Source organism: Neltuma alba, unplaced genomic scaffold (genome assembly GCF_004799145.2).
Source record: "Neltuma alba isolate B1F8T4 unplaced genomic scaffold, ASM479914v2 tig00013177_pilon, whole genome shotgun sequence".
Taxonomy (NCBI): Eukaryota; Viridiplantae; Streptophyta; class Magnoliopsida; order Fabales; family Fabaceae; genus Neltuma; species Neltuma alba.
The window spans coordinates 233,900-256,114 of NW_021637487.1; the positions used below are offsets into that span (position 1 = coordinate 233,900).

At 36.4% G+C, this 22,215-nt stretch overlaps 4 protein-coding genes and 1 pseudogene across 6 annotated transcripts; 1 reads left to right on the forward strand and 4 right to left on the reverse strand.

Moving 5' to 3' along the window:
• Positions 1–430: 430 nt before the first annotated feature.
• Positions 431–5,853, reverse strand: LOC114735097 (protein farnesyltransferase subunit beta). Of its 3 annotated transcripts, none has more exons than XM_028922760.1 (14): positions 5,549–5,853; positions 5,383–5,469; positions 4,764–4,869; positions 4,387–4,422; positions 3,770–3,824; positions 3,594–3,684; positions 3,186–3,237; positions 2,565–2,629; positions 2,119–2,175; positions 1,675–1,747; positions 1,486–1,572; positions 1,279–1,408; positions 997–1,121; positions 431–835 (listed from the first exon to the last, which is right to left on the reverse strand). In XM_028922760.1, the coding sequence occupies exons 1-14, from the start codon at positions 5,668–5,670 to the stop codon at positions 596–598; spliced, it is 1,326 nt and encodes a 441-aa protein (XP_028778593.1). In that variant the 5' UTR covers positions 5,671–5,853; the 3' UTR covers positions 431–595. The 3 variants fall into 3 exon arrangements, with proteins under 3 accessions (XP_028778593.1, XP_028778594.1, XP_028778595.1); XM_028922761.1 differs by having other exon boundaries at positions 3,594–3,647; positions 3,773–3,855; positions 5,549–5,851; XM_028922762.1 differs by having other exon boundaries at positions 3,770–3,855; positions 5,549–5,851.
• Positions 5,854–6,262: 409 nt separating this feature from the next.
• On the reverse strand, positions 6,263–8,534 carry LOC114735117 (photosystem I assembly factor PSA3, chloroplastic). The gene is made up of 3 exons (XM_028922782.1): positions 8,124–8,534; positions 7,404–7,568; positions 6,263–6,806 (listed from the first exon to the last, which is right to left on the reverse strand). The coding sequence occupies exons 1-3, from the start codon at positions 8,490–8,492 to the stop codon at positions 6,486–6,488; spliced, it is 855 nt and encodes a 284-aa protein (XP_028778615.1). The 5' UTR covers positions 8,493–8,534; the 3' UTR covers positions 6,263–6,485.
• Positions 8,535–12,274: 3,740 nt separating this feature from the next.
• Positions 12,275–16,819, forward strand: LOC114735116 (serine/threonine-protein kinase STY13-like). The gene is made up of 6 exons (XM_028922781.1): positions 12,275–12,829; positions 13,938–14,059; positions 14,963–15,159; positions 15,251–15,425; positions 16,085–16,219; positions 16,398–16,819. The coding sequence occupies exons 1-6, from the start codon at positions 12,550–12,552 to the stop codon at positions 16,602–16,604; spliced, it is 1,116 nt and encodes a 371-aa protein (XP_028778614.1). The 5' UTR covers positions 12,275–12,549; the 3' UTR covers positions 16,605–16,819.
• Positions 16,820–17,653: 834 nt separating this feature from the next.
• On the reverse strand, positions 17,654–19,017 carry LOC114735105 (bidirectional sugar transporter SWEET6b-like; annotated as a pseudogene).
• Positions 19,018–20,466: 1,449 nt separating this feature from the next.
• LOC114735106 (bidirectional sugar transporter SWEET6b-like) lies at positions 20,467–22,145 on the reverse strand. Its single transcript, XM_028922770.1, has 6 exons — positions 22,100–22,145; positions 21,776–21,812; positions 21,321–21,537; positions 21,075–21,236; positions 20,729–20,851; positions 20,467–20,616 (listed from the first exon to the last, which is right to left on the reverse strand). The coding sequence occupies exons 1-6, from the start codon at positions 22,143–22,145 to the stop codon at positions 20,467–20,469; spliced, it is 735 nt and encodes a 244-aa protein (XP_028778603.1).
• Positions 22,146–22,215: the final 70 nt, after the last annotated feature.

The following is a 22,215-nucleotide window of genomic DNA, read 5'->3' on the forward strand; positions in this document are numbered from 1 at the left end:
ACATATCTTATTTGTAAAATCTACTACAAACAAGATTTTATAATTAGATCAGAAATAGTACTTAAAATTTGTTAAACCCAAAAATGTACAAGATGTTATAAACGAATTTTTATAATTAGGATAGGAAGTAATATAATCTAAAAATCCTGACAAACTTCAGGAGCCATATACTCCTCCAGTCCTAATTATAAGACCCAATTGACTTATTTGAAGAGATTAAGGAAGTAAGTTAAGTTGGTTATTTATAATAAATAAGTGTTGTTATTCCTAAAATATCCTTGCTAATTAAGTATATTAGCTAAAACTATCATTATTAGAAGGATTATCTTGAAAAAAAATACATAAATATAAAAGAGAAAATAGATTGGGTCTTATAATTAGGACCAAATAAAAAGTCAAATTGGGTCTTATAATAAGGATCGGAGAAGTCCAACGTAACTCATTTCTAAGATTCGTGTAACGTACCAAACAGTTGATAAAGCTGCTAATAACCATAGAATGTTTTTCTTCCAATGGGAAACTCAAAACAAGCAATTTGCAGCCTAAAAATTACAGGGTTCCAGTTATAGCTAACAGAATAAAACGTGGTCAACCGTCAGGAGAAGCCAGAGAAAAATTGGTGGGCTTCGTGGTATCGATCCAAGACAACATTGAAAAGGGGATGGATGGGTTCAAGGAGGTTAGAGTAAGGGCCCAACACTGACTTGGGCAACGGTGGAGAATCTGGGTCCTTTGACCAGCTATACTGACACAATGAAAGCCCACTTAAACAGTAACATGTATGATAATAATCTCTCCGCTTGCCTGGCTTGTCTCTCAATCCACCCTCTAGCTCCTACATCAACCACATCATTTCAAAATCAACTGTCATGTCAATCAAAACTAACGCGCAATTGAATGATACCAATAGTTGAATCTCACATTGGATGACACCGAAACTGACCAAAAATAAAGGCAGAGATTAAAGATAACCCAGTAGGTAGAACATATTCACACCTGTGAGCATAGAAGAATGTATTGCTGCAAGGCAATGCTGTGAAAAAGAGGCTCCGTTGCTCTGGGTCCCTTGAGAAAATTACAACCGATGTTGTTGAAATTAACCCAAGAGGACCTCCTCACACCTGTGAAAATATAAGCTCATCGGAACAAGAAATTAGAGAGAAATATTGGCATCAAGCGTAAATTTAAACAACACAGAAGAATCCATGCTTCTATCAGCCTACAGCTTGACTCGATTCCCAGAATGGCAAGTTTCATCGTGAGAGGCCCCATACATACCTTCCAATCTGTCAGATGTTGTAGGAATCTGTGAACACTCATCAGCACAATCACTTTTCTGAGCTGCTAAGGTTGCCATTTTTTTCTCAATAATAGAATATAATCTTTGCAATAGATCAACAACGCCACCCTGATTAGCAGTCAAATTTCAAAATTTCAATCAATGTTACGAAGACAAATAACCAAATGTGGGTGTGTGTGTGTCACCTGCCAAAAAGAGTAGCATCCATCAACCAATTTATTAGTTCTCCCCTGAAATCCACACTCCCGACCTTGCCGGAATACTACCCACTCCTAAAACAACAACTCAGATTAGTACTTAATACAACACTGGCAACCTCAAAAGAAATGTTTGAGACTAACTGAAAGCCATAAGGTGAGAAAGATTCCTCTTACAGTTAAACGAGGCAGATCCAAGCGATTGACTTCATCAATCAGAATCATCGTAGCTAATCCGCAAAACGTATACCTGGTAAAACAAAGTCAAAATTTACTAGGACTTAACAAAAAGATGCAAATCCACAAGCTAGCCACAAAAATATTACAAATGCGCACTTTTCGAATTCACCAAGAGGATTGGAATAAATGCAAAACAAAATTGGGGGAAAATTACTCTTTACTTTCTAGGCAAAGCAATGAAAAGGGAGAAAAGAAGAGTACATCATTATCATCTCAACCTAAGCTAATCAGTTTTGCTTGAAAGAAAATGAAAATATGGTCAAAAGAGTAATACTAAGGTTCATGTAGAAGGAAAATCTCAAGAAAAATTGGTTAAAGCAAGTTTGCTGAACGAGTTTCTTAATAGTGTTATTAATGGGCAGAGGGTGAAATGAAACATACCCTCCATGAGCCTCAGAACCAGGTTCCCCACCAATGCCACCTTCATATGTCTGACAGCTGCAGAGAAATGCCAGAGCAAATAACATGGACCATAAGAAATCAATGGCATTCCACAAATTAATTATAAAGCATTCAAATCAATAACTGTAGTACTAAAGTTTTAAGATATTTCAAAAGAAAAGTGTAAACACAACCGTTGGATAGCTAAAATATATAATGAGCCAACTAAACACTGACTAATTACTAAATGCAATACAAAGGCAGTAGATTCTAGAAACCAGACAGAATTTTATTAATCCAACATACCATACAACCACCATAATCATTAAGAAGTATCTTCAAATGAAGAACTCATACGAAGTTTCAGTTCTGAACAACGTCATCTAAGATGGCAACATACAGCCATGTTCTACAGCAAAATAAAATTAATGGTGCTTCAAACTAACCTTGAAATAAAGTCTCCAACATTACGGATCAGTTCATCATCCAGAATGTTCAAAACACTTGCAACCTGTTTCAAACAAGATGTTAAATTCTATGCCATAGAAACAATCCTGGTAACAAATAAAGAAGCAAAATAACCCCCAAAAAAAAAACATGTATTTTGGATATTCAATATATTGTTTGATGAATATAAACTCATCATTCATGCGACACTTGTCTTCCAAAGAAACCAAAAAGCACCAGGAGAAGTAGGCATTTAACCAAGCTCAAACCATTAAGAAGTGTAGTATAGAACCAAAAAGGGTTTTACCAAGAAATAATATGAACGATAGTCAATATTTCAGGGATGATATGCCATCAATAGTAAAATCTCAGCCCACAATGAAGCCAGTAGAGGTTAAAAGGAAAATGGTGTCAATTAGCCCATAGTCTTAACACCATGCCTTTACTTTTTAGTTAGTAATATGCACGTAAAAGCCAAGTTCAAGATAATGAAAAGAACACTCCATTGAAGTAAGCAATAAGCGTTATGCCATCCACAAAGTTCCACGTCAGATTGAATATATATATCTAAACATGAGCAAACACAACATTAAGATAGAGATACCAAACTACAAACTCACAGAAATGGCAGTGTAGCACGCTCGAACGTCAATTTCTCCTAAATCATGCATCCTGAAGAAAGTATTGATGGTAAAAAAACGAATTAATTCAAGGCTGGGCAGATAAATCCTGAGTGTGCCAACAAGGACATTAATTAATATCAAGAAATGCTTTTTACACTGACTTAGAGTCAAACCACTTGTACCCAGTGGCAGCTTTTGATTTGTGTGCAACTGACTCACAGAGTTACACACGCACAACCAAAATTTGCCACAGGTGAAAAATGATATTTCTCTAAGTAGATGGACTCATAGGCATCACTAAATCAAAGTTGCCCACTATTTATTAAAAAAATGTGAATGGCTGTGATTTACAGTCATTTATCAAAATGTCTTTAGTAAATTCAAACCATAAAGAGAAATACGAACCTGAATCCCCCATTTGGCTGTTTCATCCGATGTAGAAACCCAGACAATTTATCTCTGAGAATATCATATATATAAAAAAATAACATGTTCACTTCAAGATGTCAGACAGTTATAGCTAACCAAACGCTAAAAGTGCGTATAATGTAATATAACAACAGAAACTTGTTTAAACTGACCACCTATTAATTGACGCCAAAGCTTTCTCACCACCCAATGTGATAAGCGTATTGACTGCAGCATAAGTTGTGGCAAGATGAGGCATCTGAGGAGATTTCAAATATATCAACCATTACAACATAAAAGAAGAAAGAGAGACTTGTCAGAAAACGCCTAAAACATATTACACTAAAGGGGCTTAAACTCGAAATACAATAATAGCCAACTAAAGCCATGAAGCAAGTTATTTGAACACTCTGCTATTGCTATGAACCAACCCATTGCGTATTCAAACAGCAGCAATATAACATATAAATACAAAGGTAAGTATTACTTCATTTATCAACAACAAAAAGAGAAACTTATTAAAAAGGTGGCCCAAAGCGTATTAAACTAAAGTGGCTTTAACTTAAAGCAATACAATAAAGCCCACTAAAGCCATGTAATCAAGTTACTTGAACGGTATACTCTATATTCTCCCATTGCATACATAATAGCAGCAACATAATGCCTAAATATAGAGGTATACCATATGCATTTCTTACTTAACAAGTTATGGGTACGCATTGTATCATCCAACAAGGCCATAGCTTAACATTCAACAAAAAATAGGCCAGAAAGTGATGTAGTCGTGTACCTGGCCAGGTCCCCCACCGTACCCACCATTTGGATCCTGCAAGAAATAAAATAAATATAAGACAAGTATGGGGGATGAGAAGCACATAATGGAGAGGAAATCAAAGAAATATCTATTTTTTAAATAATTCTTTTTCAATATATATCATTAAACATGACATGCTAACATGATGACAACTATAGGATTGACTAGGTTTGATAATCCTGATTAAAATTACAGATAGGCAAAGCATATCAACCTCAACTAATTTTCATATACATATACAAAGGGAGCAAGAAAGGAAAGAGACGTTGAGAGAACAAGAAAGTCACGTAGAGAGAGATTAAGTTATAAGACAGGTTTACAGAAAATGCAAGATAACAAAGCAATGAGATCACCTGGCAACGACTAAGAAAATCAATGGTGTTATTTTCCAGTTCATCATCAACCGATTCTCCCAGCAAAGCAACGGAGTGAAGGATCCAGTAGCATAGCCAGGGTCGACTGCATGTCACAAAATTTAAGACCGAGACATAAACTCGGGAAGAAATTACGGTCCCAGATGAGGATATCATAAATTTATGAAAATTACAGGGCTGCAGCCATCAAGATACAAAAGTGCTTATGATGCCAAAAAAAGGCTACCACCCCCAAAATGGGGATGAGACTGCAGACAAGGCATGTTTAGTCTGCCGCGCTTGTTGGACCCCACAGAGAGCTCAAATAACAATTTAACAATATGGCTCCATTATACACGGTTAGAACCAGATCATAAGAAGTAGATATTATCATCCTGCTACACAAAATTTTTAAGGTGATGAATAGCTATTTCTAGAACCGAAAAGGGCGGGAATCAGAAAATAAGTTTCAATACACAAACTCAACATAATCAAGCCGTTATCCCACTAATAGATGTGCGAAAGCAAGCACCGTTAGTAACCACAGACAAAGTTCAACAGAGACTTCATATGACTCTATATTAAAGTAAAAAAGAAAGCGACGGAGGGAAAGAGTTACTTGGCATCCAAAACGCAAAACGCAGAACCCAGATGTCTAAGACCTTTTTCCAGGAACTCCATGTGTTTATCACGCTGCAGCTCCAGCCTAGAATCGAGGATAATGAGCTATAGGGGCATTGAATAAGCTAGGGTTCGACAATGATGGAGAAGAAAAAGATTCTTACATGACGGATTGGGCGTTGGGAGGAATATTGGCAAAGTGTTCGTATATCTTGTAGACCTGAGATTCTACGATCCATTGATCACGCTGAGTCGCAGTTGGGCTTGGCGCAGCTGGAGGATCCATGGCTCACCTTCGAAACCCCAGGAGGTAAAAGCGAAGAAGTGAACTTGCAGAATGCAGACCACTGTCTCCCTTCCCCGTTACGTCCAGAATCAACGGCTTTTGTGAACTTGCTTCAACAGCCGCATGGTGCGTCAGCTGTCAGGAACCCTCAGGAACTGGTGGGCCCAACCTCCGCATGTGATTACGCCTTCCGGGAGATGACACGGATACACAGTCACAGGCACTCATCAGCGCACGATTCATCAATTAGAATTTTTTTTTTTTTCATAGAAACAATTTTTTAAAAATGCTGTTAAAGCGTCCAGCAGCCTTCAGAATTCAATCTTCTACGGTTCTACCATGTCCGCCAAGAACTGTTTGAGGAAAGCATTTTTATGTCTTTTTTATATTTTTATATAATTTAAATTTAAATGTTTTTCTTTTCATATTTTCCTTATAATGAATTTCAACAGTACTAAATTACTTGTCATCTTTCTTCTCTATGGTCTCCACTTTCCTCTGTAACCATATGCAATATGTTCACATATTTATCCCCAGGACGGTGGTTAATAAAGGTGCAAGTGCAAGGTGTTCTGTTTCTGATGGAGACGACTGAAAAATAACAATGTTGGAGGGTACTCAGACAGCGGCTGATGCTCGCTCTAGAAGCTACTCCGTATTTCATTAATACTTGTAAGTTCTGACAGTAAGCACAGCTGAAGATTCTATAAATGTCGTGTCAGTTGGCTTACAAAAAGAAAGGAAGGAAGAAAGGAATTCTCAACACATTTTTGTCCAGAGCAAAATGCGACTACATCATGACATGCATCGCTTAGTTAAGTGTCTCTATTTTGTTTAAGAAATTGAAGGTCCTTCATTTGCAGCTCTACAGCCTCTTTTGGCAAGGGCTTTTCTTGGGGAGCAAAGTCCTCCTCAACCCCTTCTTCCACTTTCTGTCTCTTGTCTTTGACCATCCGCTGGATCTCCGGTTGCTTAACTGAAGGGAACACAGCACTCAGCATTATAATCAGCAGTCTCTCGTCTTCATCCTCTATGGGATCCTTTCCGAAGCAACACACGTAGATAGCATCGAGAGCCTTCTCAACTCGAATCTCCATTGGGATAGAAGGAGGGGCAGCATTCAGCCTTGCTCGTCTCTGCACTTTCCAATATCATTTTTGGTGCCGTTAGGCCACAGGTATACTATATGTCGAGAGTTACAGATGGGACACTAGTGAAACTCACAGCAAATAACACCTGCCATATATCTCAGTACTGATTCTTTTACTCTGCTCAGGCTCTAGAACAACAAATTAACAAATAGTACTAACCCTACTTCCCTCCCAAGGTCATGACATTCCTATGCAACCTAATAGGTAATAGCACTCATCAAAACATTAATTAAATGATTGAAAAAGTTCATATGTTACAGTGTTGCGCGACGCAAGACAAACAGAGCATCCACGCCTCCCCAAACTAGGTTAATGCCAAGTCAGAAGAACCTCCTTTGCATTCATCAATTCCATTTCAAAACATTCTGAATTTTGAATCAGGGAGATTATTAGGACTAAAATGGGAAAATCAAATTTTGAATCAAACTGAAAAATTTTAACAATAAAGCCTCATGTTGGGATTTGATTTCTGGCTTGAAATCATATAATTCATTCAGTCTTCGTCAACATGACTTGCTCCACTCAGCCCAACATGAATGGTGAAATCAGAAGCCACAGATGGATATATGGAAATAGACTAACCTCTCTGGCTTCATTCATTAAAGCGATGAAGTTCTGCTCTTCAAATTCAATGTCATTAGAGATCCGTAGCCTTGCAACGCCTTCCAAAATCTCCTCAGACTTGAGTAGACCAGCACCAACTGCTGCTAACCAACTGCATAACAGAACATACAGAGGATCCCCTGCCTAACCACAATAAAATTAACACCAAGTCAACAGCACATCCTCACATGCATTCATTAATCGCACTTCAAATCATCAAAAATCAAAAGCAACTGATACCATATCCACCATCAGAGAGCAACAAAAAGTTGAACAGACTCAGACAGGTTGCAAGAATTAGAATAGGACAACACGAATTATAAATCAAAGTTAAATTACTTTTTGTGTCTGTATAATTCTATTAAATCTTCAAATCAGTCCTTATGATATAAAAATTTATAATAAGGTCTCACAGTCTTGACTTTTCAATTCAGCCTCGCTATTAAACCTAAACTAGTAGGACCTCAAAAGTGCTTTGATGAAACTGACATTGTCCCAGGACTAAAGCTTACTCGTCTAATCTTATCTAATGTAAAGGACATCGTACGTCATATACGAGTAAAATCCTTTTTCATATTTAGAATGCGGACAAAACTAATAATAATAATACTAATTGAAAAAATTACATGAAGTTTAAACATAAAATGAAAAAATCAATGTTAGAGTTTGATTTTCGGGGGAAATCATATAACTTATTACCCGTCCTCGACGATCTCGGAATTCATAGAAAGCTCTAGAATCAGTAATGGTACACTTCTTTCCAACTCGCCTTCGGAACTCAGCAAAATCGATAATGTCACCGCCAACGCCTCCTTCGTCGCTGAGAATCCTTGCTATGAGGCCGACGACGGGAAGTGAACCGATGACCTTGTTAGCGAAATTGGAAATAGAATCGGGTTTATCCATGTAAGACCGAATGGAGAGTCTGGAGGATCCAGTGGTTCTACTCGGGTGGGCATGGCTGAGAAATAGTAGAGAAGACGAAGTGTGCTTGGATGAGAGGTTGAAGAAAAGAATTAGATTGGTCTGGAGAGATGATAATGGAGGAGTAGATTTTAAAACCACCATGGCACTGGAAATTTTGTAGTTAATCTCTTTGATTCTCCTGTCCGCCTCTCGTTTATATATGTTACCTTATCTGGTGCGGAAAGGATTCTCTGGCTGCAACACACCACGCTATCATGCGCTCTACCCTGTATGGAGCTTATAGATTGTGCTTTTAAAGATGGATCCATTGGTCCACCCAAAAATGGATCCACTTGAGCTTGGGCTCTTCTTTCAGAATTCGATCCATAAACTCCGTACTTGACGCTTTTTGTCCTGATACAAACTGGTGGGCTATAGCAAAATGGTTGGCAGAAATGATCCAATGACCAATAGGGAAATCCTGCCTTCACCGGAAAACATTAACGTGGGGGCTCGACCTGTGATTCTAATTAAGTGCAATCAAATCAAATATATGTGGTTCGACCTTTTCAATGTTGAACTTGGACCTATTTCAGGTGTACGTGGACGTGCCAAGTTTCCCATGTGTCTTGTCCAATACAATCCTCGCAAGTTATCTCAAAACACTCACTGGTGATTGGTGAAATGGGGGCCTCAAGTTAAACTTGATGAGTGCATCAATCAACATATTGGCTTTTTTTTTTTTGGGGGGGGGGGAGAGGTCAAAAATTGCACGTCTCTTGTTTTTTAGCAGGCTGATTGGACTTTGATTATAAGTTGTTCACGAGAATTTGTAATTAAAAGCACAAGGCACAAAGGTTGTTTTATTTATTGCTGTTGGATTGCCAGTTGTCTCCTCACTGATAATCTTAACTTTATGTGTGTCTTTTGATAGATCATGAATTTTTTCTGGTTCTGCAAGTCATACGTAAATCTTTCTAGCTGTTAGTAAGGTTTATGTCGTTCCAGGGCTGTGGGGGGATGCAACCGAGTCAACAATGTATTATAGGACTATTAGTAAAGTTTTTTGTTTATTTATTTTAAAAATAAAGTTTACGGGTGAACAAAAAAAAAAAAAGGATGAATGGGTATCTGACAGGCACGCGTTGGTTAGATCACGGGTATTACCGTGAAGGGGGGTGTTAAGAATGAGCCAGTTGAATGACGTCCTCCTGATTCATGAGTATGTTACCACATCTTTTCATGTCTTATTTACATTAAAGTCTCAAAGATATTACAGCTTTTTACTGGCAACCACATGCACCTAACCCCTATTGTACAAATTTCAATCTTATGATGTTTGGTTCTTGGTTTACGTTCCTGATATTCTTTCTCACGCTAATTAGTGATGAAATTTGAAACGATTATCATTATTCTGAATCATGATTGGTTTATGGCCTTTTATGTGACCACTGATTCTAAGGCCTAATCTCACACTCCCACGCACTCATATTGAGACTGAAAATTTTATTAAGAAATGATTCGTCATAACCCATTTATCTGTATGTCTGCATCAGATTCGTTTCATATTATCAGGCGTGGGCCAGTGTCCTGCCTTGGGATCTCTAGTCACCTTTGGCATCAAAACCCTGAATTAGTCATGCTCGTGAATTAAATTAATACTAAGGTACTACTTAGTAGTACTCCTGAGACGACACGTTAATAAGAAGCAGCCTTTCCTTTCATCAGTCAAGATTTTTAAGTAGATTGATATGAGCATCAGGAAGATCTGTGTATATGAGTATAGAGCACATTCATTGGCTATATATGACTCTCATGAGCTTTAATTTAATTTGCATCTTCCCTTTTTTTGTTTAGGTCAGAGTATTTTGACAAAATGAGATGCAACCTTCCTCAGATCCATCAATGATCAGATGAAAAGCTTGTCCTCATAATTTCTTTTCTGAAAAAAGTTGCGTCCTCACGTCACAGATGCCTGCTGATTATCGCAGTGAGTTGTGACACCCAATCTCTCAAAATCCCACGTCAACGACAATTAATAATCACCCACTTTTATTTTTATAGATCAATTAATTAATTATTTTCTTTTTTGAAAATATAATTTAGAGGGAAATACTAAAACTATAAATGACATAGAACCCGCAACTCCTATTTACAGAATGCTTATATGCCACTCTATTACAGGACGATTTACAATTAATTGATTCCAAAGTTTCCATATTCCAGAGAAACATGGCTGATTGGCTTCTCCTGTATTATGAATGAGTATACTATTTAAAGCAGTTTCTTGATTTGGTAAAAACATGGAAGAAGAATCTTGGTGACAGGTCCCCATGAAATATAAAATAAAGCAATCAGCAGTTTGTCAGATGAGGTATAAAACAACGGTAGTTGTAATTCTGAAATAATCTTTAACTTGAGTGAAATAAATGAATGGGAAAGAATGTCGACGTGGGATTATTAGATGACACAAAATGATTTGTTTCAGTAACTATATATATATTTGGCCAAAAAAAAAAAAGTAACTATATATATAGGTGAAATAGTTGGCATCCACGCTGCCTTGTCAGTGGGACGCTATTGTGAATTAGAGTGCTAGTTTGATATTACCATGCAAGGCTGCAAACTGATTTTTAAGACTTATAGATGTTTAGATTAACCTTTTTGAAATGATTCAAAATAAATATGTGAGAAGGGTTTTATCTCAATTTTTTAGAAGTACATTTTAAAGTGTGATTCTAAACACCTATTTAAAAAACCATTTTAGGGGCTTTGATAATACTTAGCATCACTTTTAAACCAACTGATTTTTTTTCTCAAAAGCTATTTTAAAATTGGAGAAACTTTTTTTAATTTTAAACTTTTGATTTTTTTCACTTTTCTTGGTATTTAAACATTTTGAAACTAATTTTTTAACAGTCTAAATAAGTTTTGTCTATTTGTCTATTCAAATATAAATTATATTATACTAATATATTTTTACCTTAATTCTTGTTTGCAAAAGTAAGTTGTTATTTAATTTGGGAGGGGATATGGGGTTTAATTTTTGGGAAAAATCATTTTTTTGGTAAAAGAGTTGAAAATCGACTTCATGGATGAAAAATAAATGAGCAGTGAGAATCGGGCATAATTTTTTTCATAACATAATAATGTAAATTGACATTTCAGTTTAAGGTTCTATTCTATTCCACAAAAATTGAGGGATCCTTGCGTTTGACATTGGAAATAATCCTGAATTATAGCTGCAAAATATACGCAGCATACTTAGTTGGATTTTTCGCGAGTAAAATTTAATTTATAATACATAAGAAAGAAAAGGCATTGGCGAATTAAAATTGGATACCCAAACGTACTGAGAATTCATGAGGAAATTTCGGGTGGTTCAATACCAATGGAAGTTCCAAAAAAGAATTCACCTTTAATATGCCCTTCTGCAAGATTTTTGTTTTTGTTTTTGGCTTTTTGTGTCTGTGCTACTTACTTTTAAGATAAAATGATATAATTCACTAGCCAGAACAAATCGAAAATCACAGCTCGAAGAGGGCCAAAAGAAAAGAAAAAGCAAGCCATGCATGCTCGTTGTTTGGAGGTATATGATCAATTGATCATCACAGTGCTAGTGGGGCAATCATGTCTAAGTCATAAATCCATGATGACAACTCCCTCCCTCCCTCCCTCCCTCTCTCTCTCTCTCTGTGTGCGCGCGCGCGCGCGCGCGAGTAAACTTCATGGCATATGATCCCTCATTAATGAAGCAAAGTCCTATTTGAGGGAGATTTCCTGTAGTAAAGGTACAATGACCGTGAATTCCATTAAGGACGTTAAGAAAAATATATATATAAAGGCAGAGGCAGAGAGAGACAGAAAAAGACGTCTGGGTTTGAATAAATTATAAATTGGAAGAGAAACGAAGTGGAGGTGGTGGGTCAGACTGAGAGCTCATACAGAAACACACGTCGTGTTCAGGCAGAATCCATGTGCCCACATGGATTATTGAGAGAGGGCGGCACAGAGACGCTGGTACGAGCACTTGTACTCGAAGAAAGCCACCATTTTTATATTTATGAGCCTCACCAGCACCACCCCAAAATGACACCATACGTAGAACCAACTTCGAACCCAAAATAAAAGCCTTAACTTTCGTCTCGACGTTTAGAAACGGTCTGGACGACTTAGTTTTGGGATTTTTGAATTGGGAAGAAGAGAAGAAGAGTCATAGATGAAGGAGAAGAGTGAGAGTGGGGGTGGTGGAGGGTATGTGAGAGCGGATCAGATAGATCTGAAGAGCTTGGACGAGCAGCTTCAGAGGCATCTGAGCAGAGCATGGACGATGGAGAAGAGCAAGAAGAAGGAAGAAGACGAGTATGGAGGAAAATCCACTGGAGGAAGCAGGCAAGAGTGGGAGATTGACCCTTCCAAGCTTATCATCAAGAGCGTGATTGCTCGTGGCACTTTCGGCACAGTTCATCGTGGCATTTATGATGGCCAAGACGTTGCAGGTACCACTTCTTCTTCTACCTGCTCTCTCGCTCTCTCTCTCTCTCTCTCTCAACTGGTTTTCCTTTTGGAGCTTCAATTCGAGGATTCGAATTGCTACAGCCAATTCCTCTGAATGTCAAGATTTCTCAGACATTTTAAAGAATGTAGAGTCAGTTTTCTCAAATTTCTGTATCTCCCTCCAATTCTGTCATTCTTAGGTCTAATTTTAGTTAGTGAGTTAAGCAGAAGATCAGCTACTTTCAGCTCTGCTGGTTTTTTAAAATTTGTCTAAATACTTTTAATTTCAACATGTTTCTAGTCTTAGAACCAGATAAGGATGTAATTCTCAGCTCAAGACTGCACTTTTTTTTTTTTTGTTTACTCACATCTACATGAGTCCATATGCTACTTTGCTCGTGTCATTGAGCTGTTTATAAAACGTCCGAGTGGTAGCTTTTGTTTATTTTACTGACTCTTCTACTAAGTCGTTTGATTGCATGAGTTTGAGCCGCAAGCAATGGAACCTTATAGATCTAGATTCACAAAATCCGTGAATCACAAGATTGACTGCCCTTTTGGTTCTAAGTATTTATTTTATATTTGAAGAATTCACAAGATCAAGGTGGCTTGACAGTTACATCTATCAACTTTAATATTCTTTTCTTTTTGGAACTTTCACGTGTTCATGTTTATTTCCAGTATACACCTAGTTTTTTTCCCCTCTGTGTAAAAAGTATTGTTGAAATTGTCGACCGGAAGCGACTGGACAATATGCTTCCACATAATTATTCATTTCTGCCACAGAAAAGATTCTTCTACTTCGTGCTTGTTACAGGAACTCTTCGACTGGGGTGTCTGAGAAGTAAAACTACAGGGGGAAAAAGAAATTAGTGGCCCTTCTAGTTTTTATGCTTTTAATTGTAATCATGTTATATATGGGACGTTCTTTGTTTTATAATGTTTTTCAGAAAAAAAAATATTGAACTTACCATTCTTTTATGTTAAACTTGTTAAGTCAGCTGCAGCTTGCTTATTTTATGTTAAATGAACAGCCACGAGTAAGCCATGTACAAATGTTTCGCAGCTGATTCCAATACCAAATAAGTTTTCCTTCTCTTTTACTCTCAGTTAAGCTTCTTGACTGGGGAGAAGAGGGCCATCGTTCAGACGCTGAACTAGCATCACTGCGAGCAGCTTTTACACAAGAAGTTGCTGTGTGGCATAAACTTGACCATCCTAATGTAACCAAGGTAGTATTTATATCCCAACTCTCATTTCTCTGCTTTTACCATATTTTACCTCTCTTCAGGTACGGAACAGGCCAATAGCTTGTAGAAGGGAAAAGGGGGGGATGTAAAAGAATAAGCAAAATTAAAGGAGGCGATGTCACCAAAAAAAAAAAGATTAAAGGAGGGGAAGGATGAATGAAAAGAAGAGCATGGAGATTGAATGACATTGTAGAGAGCAAATATGGCCTGAAGCCCTGAACCTTGGACTGTTCTGGTTCTTTATAGTACATGACATGTGATATCTTAACTTGATTGTGGTCATATTTCAGTCAGATTAATAACTCTTGCCTACATTTATTTCTGCTGTCCTTTTTCCCTCTTTTTGGTGTCCTTTGGGAGTTGCAGAGGGTGCGGGTTTTTTGGTTGGCAGTAGGGTTGGTGGGGCCTGCAGTAAGATCCTTTCCGTAGGGTTTGGTCCTGTCTTTTGGGTCTCATCAGGCATTAGCTTAGGCAATACATTATTTTGGCATTGAGATTTGAGAATTTTAACTGGTAGAAAGATATATCTCAAATGGGTTTTGAACTTGGCATGTTGCTAATATGGAGAACCGATTTGTTATTCTTTATTTTAGAATGACAAGACGCTTCGTTCCAATTTGTTTAGGTTATGCTTCTTGTTTTGGTTGTCGAGCTGAAGTTCATTTGATCCTATCAAATGTGGGGAGCCAGTTATTGATCCTGTTTCGTATATATGCATAGATGAAACTATGTTACAACTTAATTGCACTGTTTTGGGGAACTTTAAACTGTCAAGTGCAAGTAGGATGAAGGAAATTGCTTCTTGTGGAATTTCCTTCTGATATTGGTTCGAATTTCCATGTTAACATTTTCTCATTCATGCCTATTGTAAAATCTGTTTGGCAGTTTATAGGAGCAACAATGGACTCACCAGAGCTTCACATACAAATGGAAAATGGTCATGTAGGCATGCCCAATAATGTTTGTTGCGTTATTGTTGAATATTGTCCTGGTGGCGCCCTGAAGTCTTATCTCATAAAAAACCGGAGAAAGAAGCTGGCTTTTAAAGTGGTTGTCCAATTGGCACTTGATCTTGCGAGAGGGTTCATTTCCTAAACCTAATGTGTGTCTTAGCAGTTTTTAAGATGTCAAACTTGCTTTCTAAACTTGAGAACTCTGCTCTGTACTTTGTAGGTTGAGCTATCTTCACTCGGAAAAGATTGTCCACAGAGACGTCAAAACAGAAAATATGCTTCTAGACAGGACTCGTACCTTGAAAATAGCTGATTTTGGAGTGGCTCGTATCGAGGCTTCCAATCCTCATGACATGACTGGTGAAACTGGAACACTTGGTTACATGGCTCCTGAGGTATATGCTTGATTCCTTTACCTTGCTAATGAACAATACCAATACCTACATACCTTCCTGGGCTTGTTTTGAACACCCATTCGTAGCTCTTGCCTTCGCTTATGTAAGTCCTCAAAATTGCAAATGCTGCTTGGTGCTTATGATAGTTACTCAGAACCTACATAATCTACATACCTTTCTTGTTATCTAGCATGCTACAGTGCCTCTAGTAATTGCTCGTAGAATACAGGTTCAAAATTAGCAACATTACTCTCAGAAGGTTGGATCTACAACCACTGAGACCTAGAATTGCATCATGGCAGCAATCTACTGGTTTATCAAGTATCTAACCGATATCTTGCATTTGTCTTATTAAAGCCATCATAAGGACGCATCTAAAAACATGAGGACGCCCGTCAATATATTATAGTTGATCAGAAAAGAAAAACAGAGGACGTCATGCGTTTTGTTACTGAGCAATACCAACATCTACTTTCCCAGCGATGGGTTTCAACCTCGTCTTAGGGACACCGTAGGCCACCTGTTAATATGCTGTTTCAATATCTCAGGATTATAAATGATCTTCAGCTTGTCTTGGCTTTGCATCACTTGTTCATGTTTCATTTCACTTCTTAAAAGATGATTTACTGAACTCACATGAAGATATATTTACTGCGCAGGTTTTAAATGGTAATCCATATAATAGAAGGTGTGATGTGTACAGTTTTGGGATATGCTTATGGGAGATATATTGCTGTGACATGCCATATCCAGATCTTAGCTTCTCGGAAGTGACATCAGCTGTTGTACGTCAGGTAATATGAAATGCACTAGGTGGCCACACCAGCATAAATATAGGCTCATATCTTGAACAAAAGGCAAGAGGCAAAAATTGTTAAGTGACTTGCAAATTTAGCCCTCCCTTACGACTGATTCAATCTATGGAAATGTGACTCTTGTTACTGCAAAAATGTTTCTGTTATGAAACTGCAGAATCTGAGACCAGAAATACCAAGATGTTGCCCAAGCTCTCTGGCAAATGTGATGAAAAGATGCTGGGATGCTAATCCAGATAGGAGGCCAGAAATGGACGAGGTGGTTTCCATGTTGGAAGCTATTGACACTTCAAAGGGTGGAGGTATGATCCCACTGGATCAGCCTCAGGGTTGTTTTTGTTTCCTCAGGTATCGGGGACCTTGAAGGATTTTTCGTTGGCGGAGGGATATGTCATTCTGTATTTTAGAGGCTCAGTTTGTATTTATTCATTTGAAAGAGCAGGGGGAGGAGGAAATCATGGTGGTGGATGACGCGAATTATTGTAAAAGCCATTAGATAATGAAGAGCTTTGTAATAATAACAGCATATTATTGTTACTTTGTTGAGTTATGATTTATGAAGCTAATCATTGCTCCTCCTTCTTTAAAGCCTCGCGATCTTCTCCATTACTTGGCATTTTTAACAAGTAGAGGAGTGCTAAAGCACCCACTTGAACTCAGAAGGCCACAAAATTAATGCAACTGAAACAACAGAGACCATGGCTGATTCAAATTATGGACACTGCTTAGTTGTGCTACTGGTTTTACTGCGAGTTTTTAGCAGCCCAAGTGCATTGTGCATATTTCTGGATAAAAGCATTGCGTAGGTAGCTTCAACTACAGTTATATATAGTTAAAATGTGATATTATTCATTACTCCATGGAAGAGCCAGTTAACTAATTTATATAGATTGAAAAAATTATGTTAGTTACTTGCAAATAAACATGTGCTGGTTTCATAAAAATATCTTCTTTTCATCATTTACATTTAGTTTCCGCCCCATCAAAAAAATATTTACATTAAAAATTACATGTAATTATTATGGGTAGTTTGGGAGAAAAATAATAAACTTAACTAACTCCTATGTTTAGAATTGAAGAGAATATTGTGTAGTAAAAAATTTTATTCATCTTTTTTGGTTGCAAATATTATCAACAAAAATATTTTAAAAACCAAAGAAGCGCGTGGCTTTGTGTATCTTTTCTTTCTCTGTTTTTTTTTATTTGGGGGGGGTTCTTGCTGGCAAAAAAAAACGATTTATTTCATAATACTATCAAAATTACATTGCGTAAACACGAAATTATCATACTTACGAATGAAACCCAAAAGTAACCAAAAAAAACTAGTTCCTAAAATATGCATATATAAAAAAGGAGATAGATCTGCTGAAAAAAACATTTTAAGAACATATATAATTTGAGGCAAGGTTGTAATCAGACGTCGGCGCTTGCATGTTGGAGCGCAGAAAGCTGAACCACGTTGGGTTTTGAAGCATCTTCGCCCTGTTGTTGTGCTTGTTTACAGGAACAGTAGCATGCAAATAGTATGAGTTGGACAAGCCCAGAAACTGCCCCAAGACCATTACTAATCTGCAACCACCAAAAAAAAAGTCAGCGAATAGAAGATTCACATTCAAGGATATGGACAAGGAACAGGAATAGATAACGTTGAAGGAGGCGGAATCTAATCACCAGCACGTAAATGTAAAGGGATGGATCAAAGCATATGTTGTCCAACACAATCCATTTAAGAAGTTAGTCAGAGAGAGCCAGAAGGGCATGTACTTGACGCTCTTGGTTTTTGCCCCTTTCGCCTGTTTAATTACGGTATTATTATATAGAACAGGTGTTAAATATACACTCTTAACCAAGACAAAGGAATTAATATACAATATCATCTATTCCGTATATACTACCTCCGGTCCTTAAAACTACTGTAAGCATTAGTTGACAAATTTGAATGAATTAAAAAAAAATAGTTAAATTAATTATTTATAATAAATAGATGTTATCTTTTTAAAATATCTTTACTAATCAAGTGTATTGACTAGAATTATTATTATTATAAAGACTATTTTAAAAAAAAATAGATAAATATAAGAGACAAAATATATTAGTATCTTATAACCTGTCTTTTGTTGGTGGCGTAAATGAGGAAGATGACAAGACAGATGAATTCGAAGACATGGCCGATACTGTTGATGGCGACGACGAGAAGGCTGTTAGGATGAACAAAAGGCATTCCATAGAACACCCAAAACGCACAGTTTGAGACTGTTGCCGGGGAAGGATCTGGCTTGAACTCCTCCACCGCCTTCTTCTTTATTATCCCGTAAAAGGTTGGCCTGTGTGTTAACATTCCATAATTTTGGCTAGTTAACAGTAATATACTTATTACCTAGAGAGAGAGAGAAGTCCAGAGAGAGAGAAGTGCGGGGAGGTTACGCAGAAAAGCCCAAAAGAGATGACATTCCCTGCCCAAAAAAAAAAGTAAAAACTCACAGCATAAAGATACTGTTGCATTTTTAAATTAGAGCGGCAAAACCAACAAGTGTTGGTGTAAGTGAAAGAGATTTGGACACTTTAAACATCATGTTCTGGTTCCAGCTACGGCGCCTGACAGTATTATGAGAGATTAATCTCTTACCGTTCAGGTGGAAAGATACTCTAAACAAAAAAAAAATTAGAGCGGCAAAAAGAAAAGGAAAGGAAAAAATGATGGGGCGGAAAGAAAAGATATATAGGACAGACAAACCTAAAATGCCCACAACGTTACGTGCGATAGCAGCGCTTGCCATATTCGGTGAACTTGTTTAGTTTTCTGAACAAAATTAATTGATGGTAGAGAGATATACAGGTTTTGTGTGATTTAAAAAGTCAGGGCGGGACTCCCTTATATAATGATATTTGAGACTTTCCTAATTCACAACTTTGCATTACATATGTAAAGTAATACTCCTCAGTTATAAATATAAAACTCATTTTATGATACAAATTACACTGTAAAATAGGTCTTATATTTATAAGCGGAGGAGTAATAGATATTACATGAGATTAGTATAGATAATTTTCTTAATTTTTTTATTGGGATAAAACAAACGGTTTTTTTAAATTGAATTTAAATTGTATGGACAATTTTTACTCTAGGCTTCTGATTAAATCAACAAGATTATATTTGAATTCAATTTTAAATTCTCCTTTAGAATATTTAAATATATTTTTACGGATGATATTTTGTTATTAAAATGAAACCGAAACTTATAGTTTAAAGATGAAAAATATATGTAATTCCTATACAAATCATTTGAAACGATTCATATAATTTTTTTTTGACTTAATTATATTACAAAACGTTCATTTTACTTGAAAAAATTATTACTCTTTTTATTTTTAAAAGTTTAATTTCATAGATCTTCTAGAAATTACAAGAGATCTGCAGATATCATCGAAGTGTTCAAATTTAAAGCCTCAACATTTATAATAAAAATGATTTTCCGATTGAGTATTTTCAGGATTGAAGAATGAGAAGATAAATATTAGCTCTTTAATTTGTTTGTAAATAACATGTCATCATGATATCTAATTCGAATTAGATAACGTGACCATTCACATTTTTGGGTGCAGTGACTGTTTGCATAGCGGTATTCATTGCTGAAATATAATGTAGATAGTTTAAATTATATTTGAGAGCTAAGTTTAAAGTTTTTAATTTATGATTTCCTAAATATTTTTTTTACATATTGTAAAATTATCTTTATTATAAATGTTATATCTATTAAAATGAACCATCCAATTTACGCACAGCTTAGTGAGATCTATAGACAGTCTAACTCTAAACCATTCAATTATATCTTTATTCTGAATTTCACGTATATCAAAATAGCTAATTGAGCATTATTGATTCTATGACTCCAAGAGGAAAACGCTCCTCTTATTATTTTACTGATAAGGTTGCAACTATTTTTCATAAAAAAAAATGTATAAATTACCGTCTTTAATAAAAAAAAAGACTTTGATTTTATATATTATTTGCCAACGAAGACTTTGATTTATTACTTATTACTCCTAATATTGCAAACTAAAATTATTGTCACTCGATTTATTAGAAATTTTTTAAAATTATATTGCAAAACATGAAATCGTACAAATGTAAAAAAAAAATTTAAAAAAAAAAACAGGACATGCAAATTTTGCAAAAAGGGAGATCCATAGAAAAGCAAAAAACTTAGATATTGTGAGGGATTTCGTCACACGTTGACACTTGTTGCATCCGCGACGACATTAGAAATCTGGATATGATTTGGCGTTGAAACGGCTTCTTCCTCTCTCCAAGAACTGTAACATCCATATAATATGAGCTGAAAAGCGCCAGAAACTGCTCCCAGCCCATTACTAATCTGCAACGACCATAAACGCAACGCATTAATTATTAGTGAATGGGACAAAACATAATTAATTAAAGCTTTCATTCAAGAAATAATCATCTTTAATAATATATTAATTAATTACCAAGACATAAATGTCGAATGGATGAATGAGTGCATATGTTGTCCAGCACAAACCATTTAAGAAGTTAGTCACCGACAGCCAAAATGGCATATATTTCACACTCTTGGTTCTTATGACCTTTGCCTGTTCATCACATCACCAAATATGGGATTTAAAAAAAAAAAAAACGAATATATAACCTTGGACATGTACTACCTCCGGCTCTTGAAACAAAAATGATAAATATAAGTAGTTTAAAGTAATTTATTAGTAGCTTCTCTAATTTTTTTCAAATTAGTTAACTGTCTCTTTTACGAAGGATCGGAGATAGCATGTGTGTATAAAAAACGTGCGTGTATATATATACCATGATGGTGAGAGGAGAGGCATACATCATGACATTAAAAACATCACAGAGAACACCAACGATCAATGACCTTCTTTTGGTGCCGTGAAGTGCCAGCATTGTTATCAGAACAATGGCGGTGAAGAACACAGCTTCCACCAAAAGCCACACCAATACCTTCTTCTGTACAAATTCAAACGAGAGATCTATATATAAATATGTATGTATGAAACACAACCAGTTCCATGAATGCACACAGACACGTACCCTTCCCTTTTTGGTGGCGTAGATATAAAATATGATGACATAAACAAACTCGAGCACAAGTCCAACGCTGTTGATGGTGAGCACCAGAATGCTGTGAGGATGCACAAACGGCATTCCATACAACACCCAAAACGCACAGTTTAGTATTGTTGCCAGATAAGGATCTGGCTTGAACTCTTCCACCCCCTTCTTCTTTATTATCCCATAAAACGTTGGCCTGTAAGTACAGAAACCCCACCACAAATCAAAGTTAAAAATCTTAGAATAACAATGCAAACTTAAAGGACACTGGACGCCAAAGCTTGTCTTTTTTTTTTTTTTAAAGTTTTTTACATAATTTTCGGTGGCCCCCATCCAATTATAAGATTAAGATTTCATGATGTTATATAGCTAAGCACAAACATCCGACACACACACACATATATATATATATAGATAAAGGTAAGAAAGGTTACGTTGGTGAGAGGAAAAGGCCGAAAGAGATGATATTGCCTGCGCAAAAACAAAAAGAATGAAAACATTTAGAACGTAAATAATTTCTTGATTCTTATCATCATCATGCGTCATAAATAAACATTTTTTTCTTTATTTTTGTCCAGAAATTTTCAAATTATTGATCGAAATTTTAATCTAGAGTCTCCCCTGATGAGCATTATTAATTAGGGAAAATGGACGAGGTTTCAAAGCCACAAAATTAACCCCAGTTGCAAATGAAAGTGAACAGATATATATACAAAAGAATAATTAAAGAGACTGGAAGGTATAGTTGAGTGACAAACCAATAATGCCCACAACGTTACGTGCTATAGCAGTACTACTCGCCATTCCAAAATCTTTATTCTGTTATTGCAGAGTCGATAATATGAGAGGAGCAAAAATTTGTATTCGACTTCAT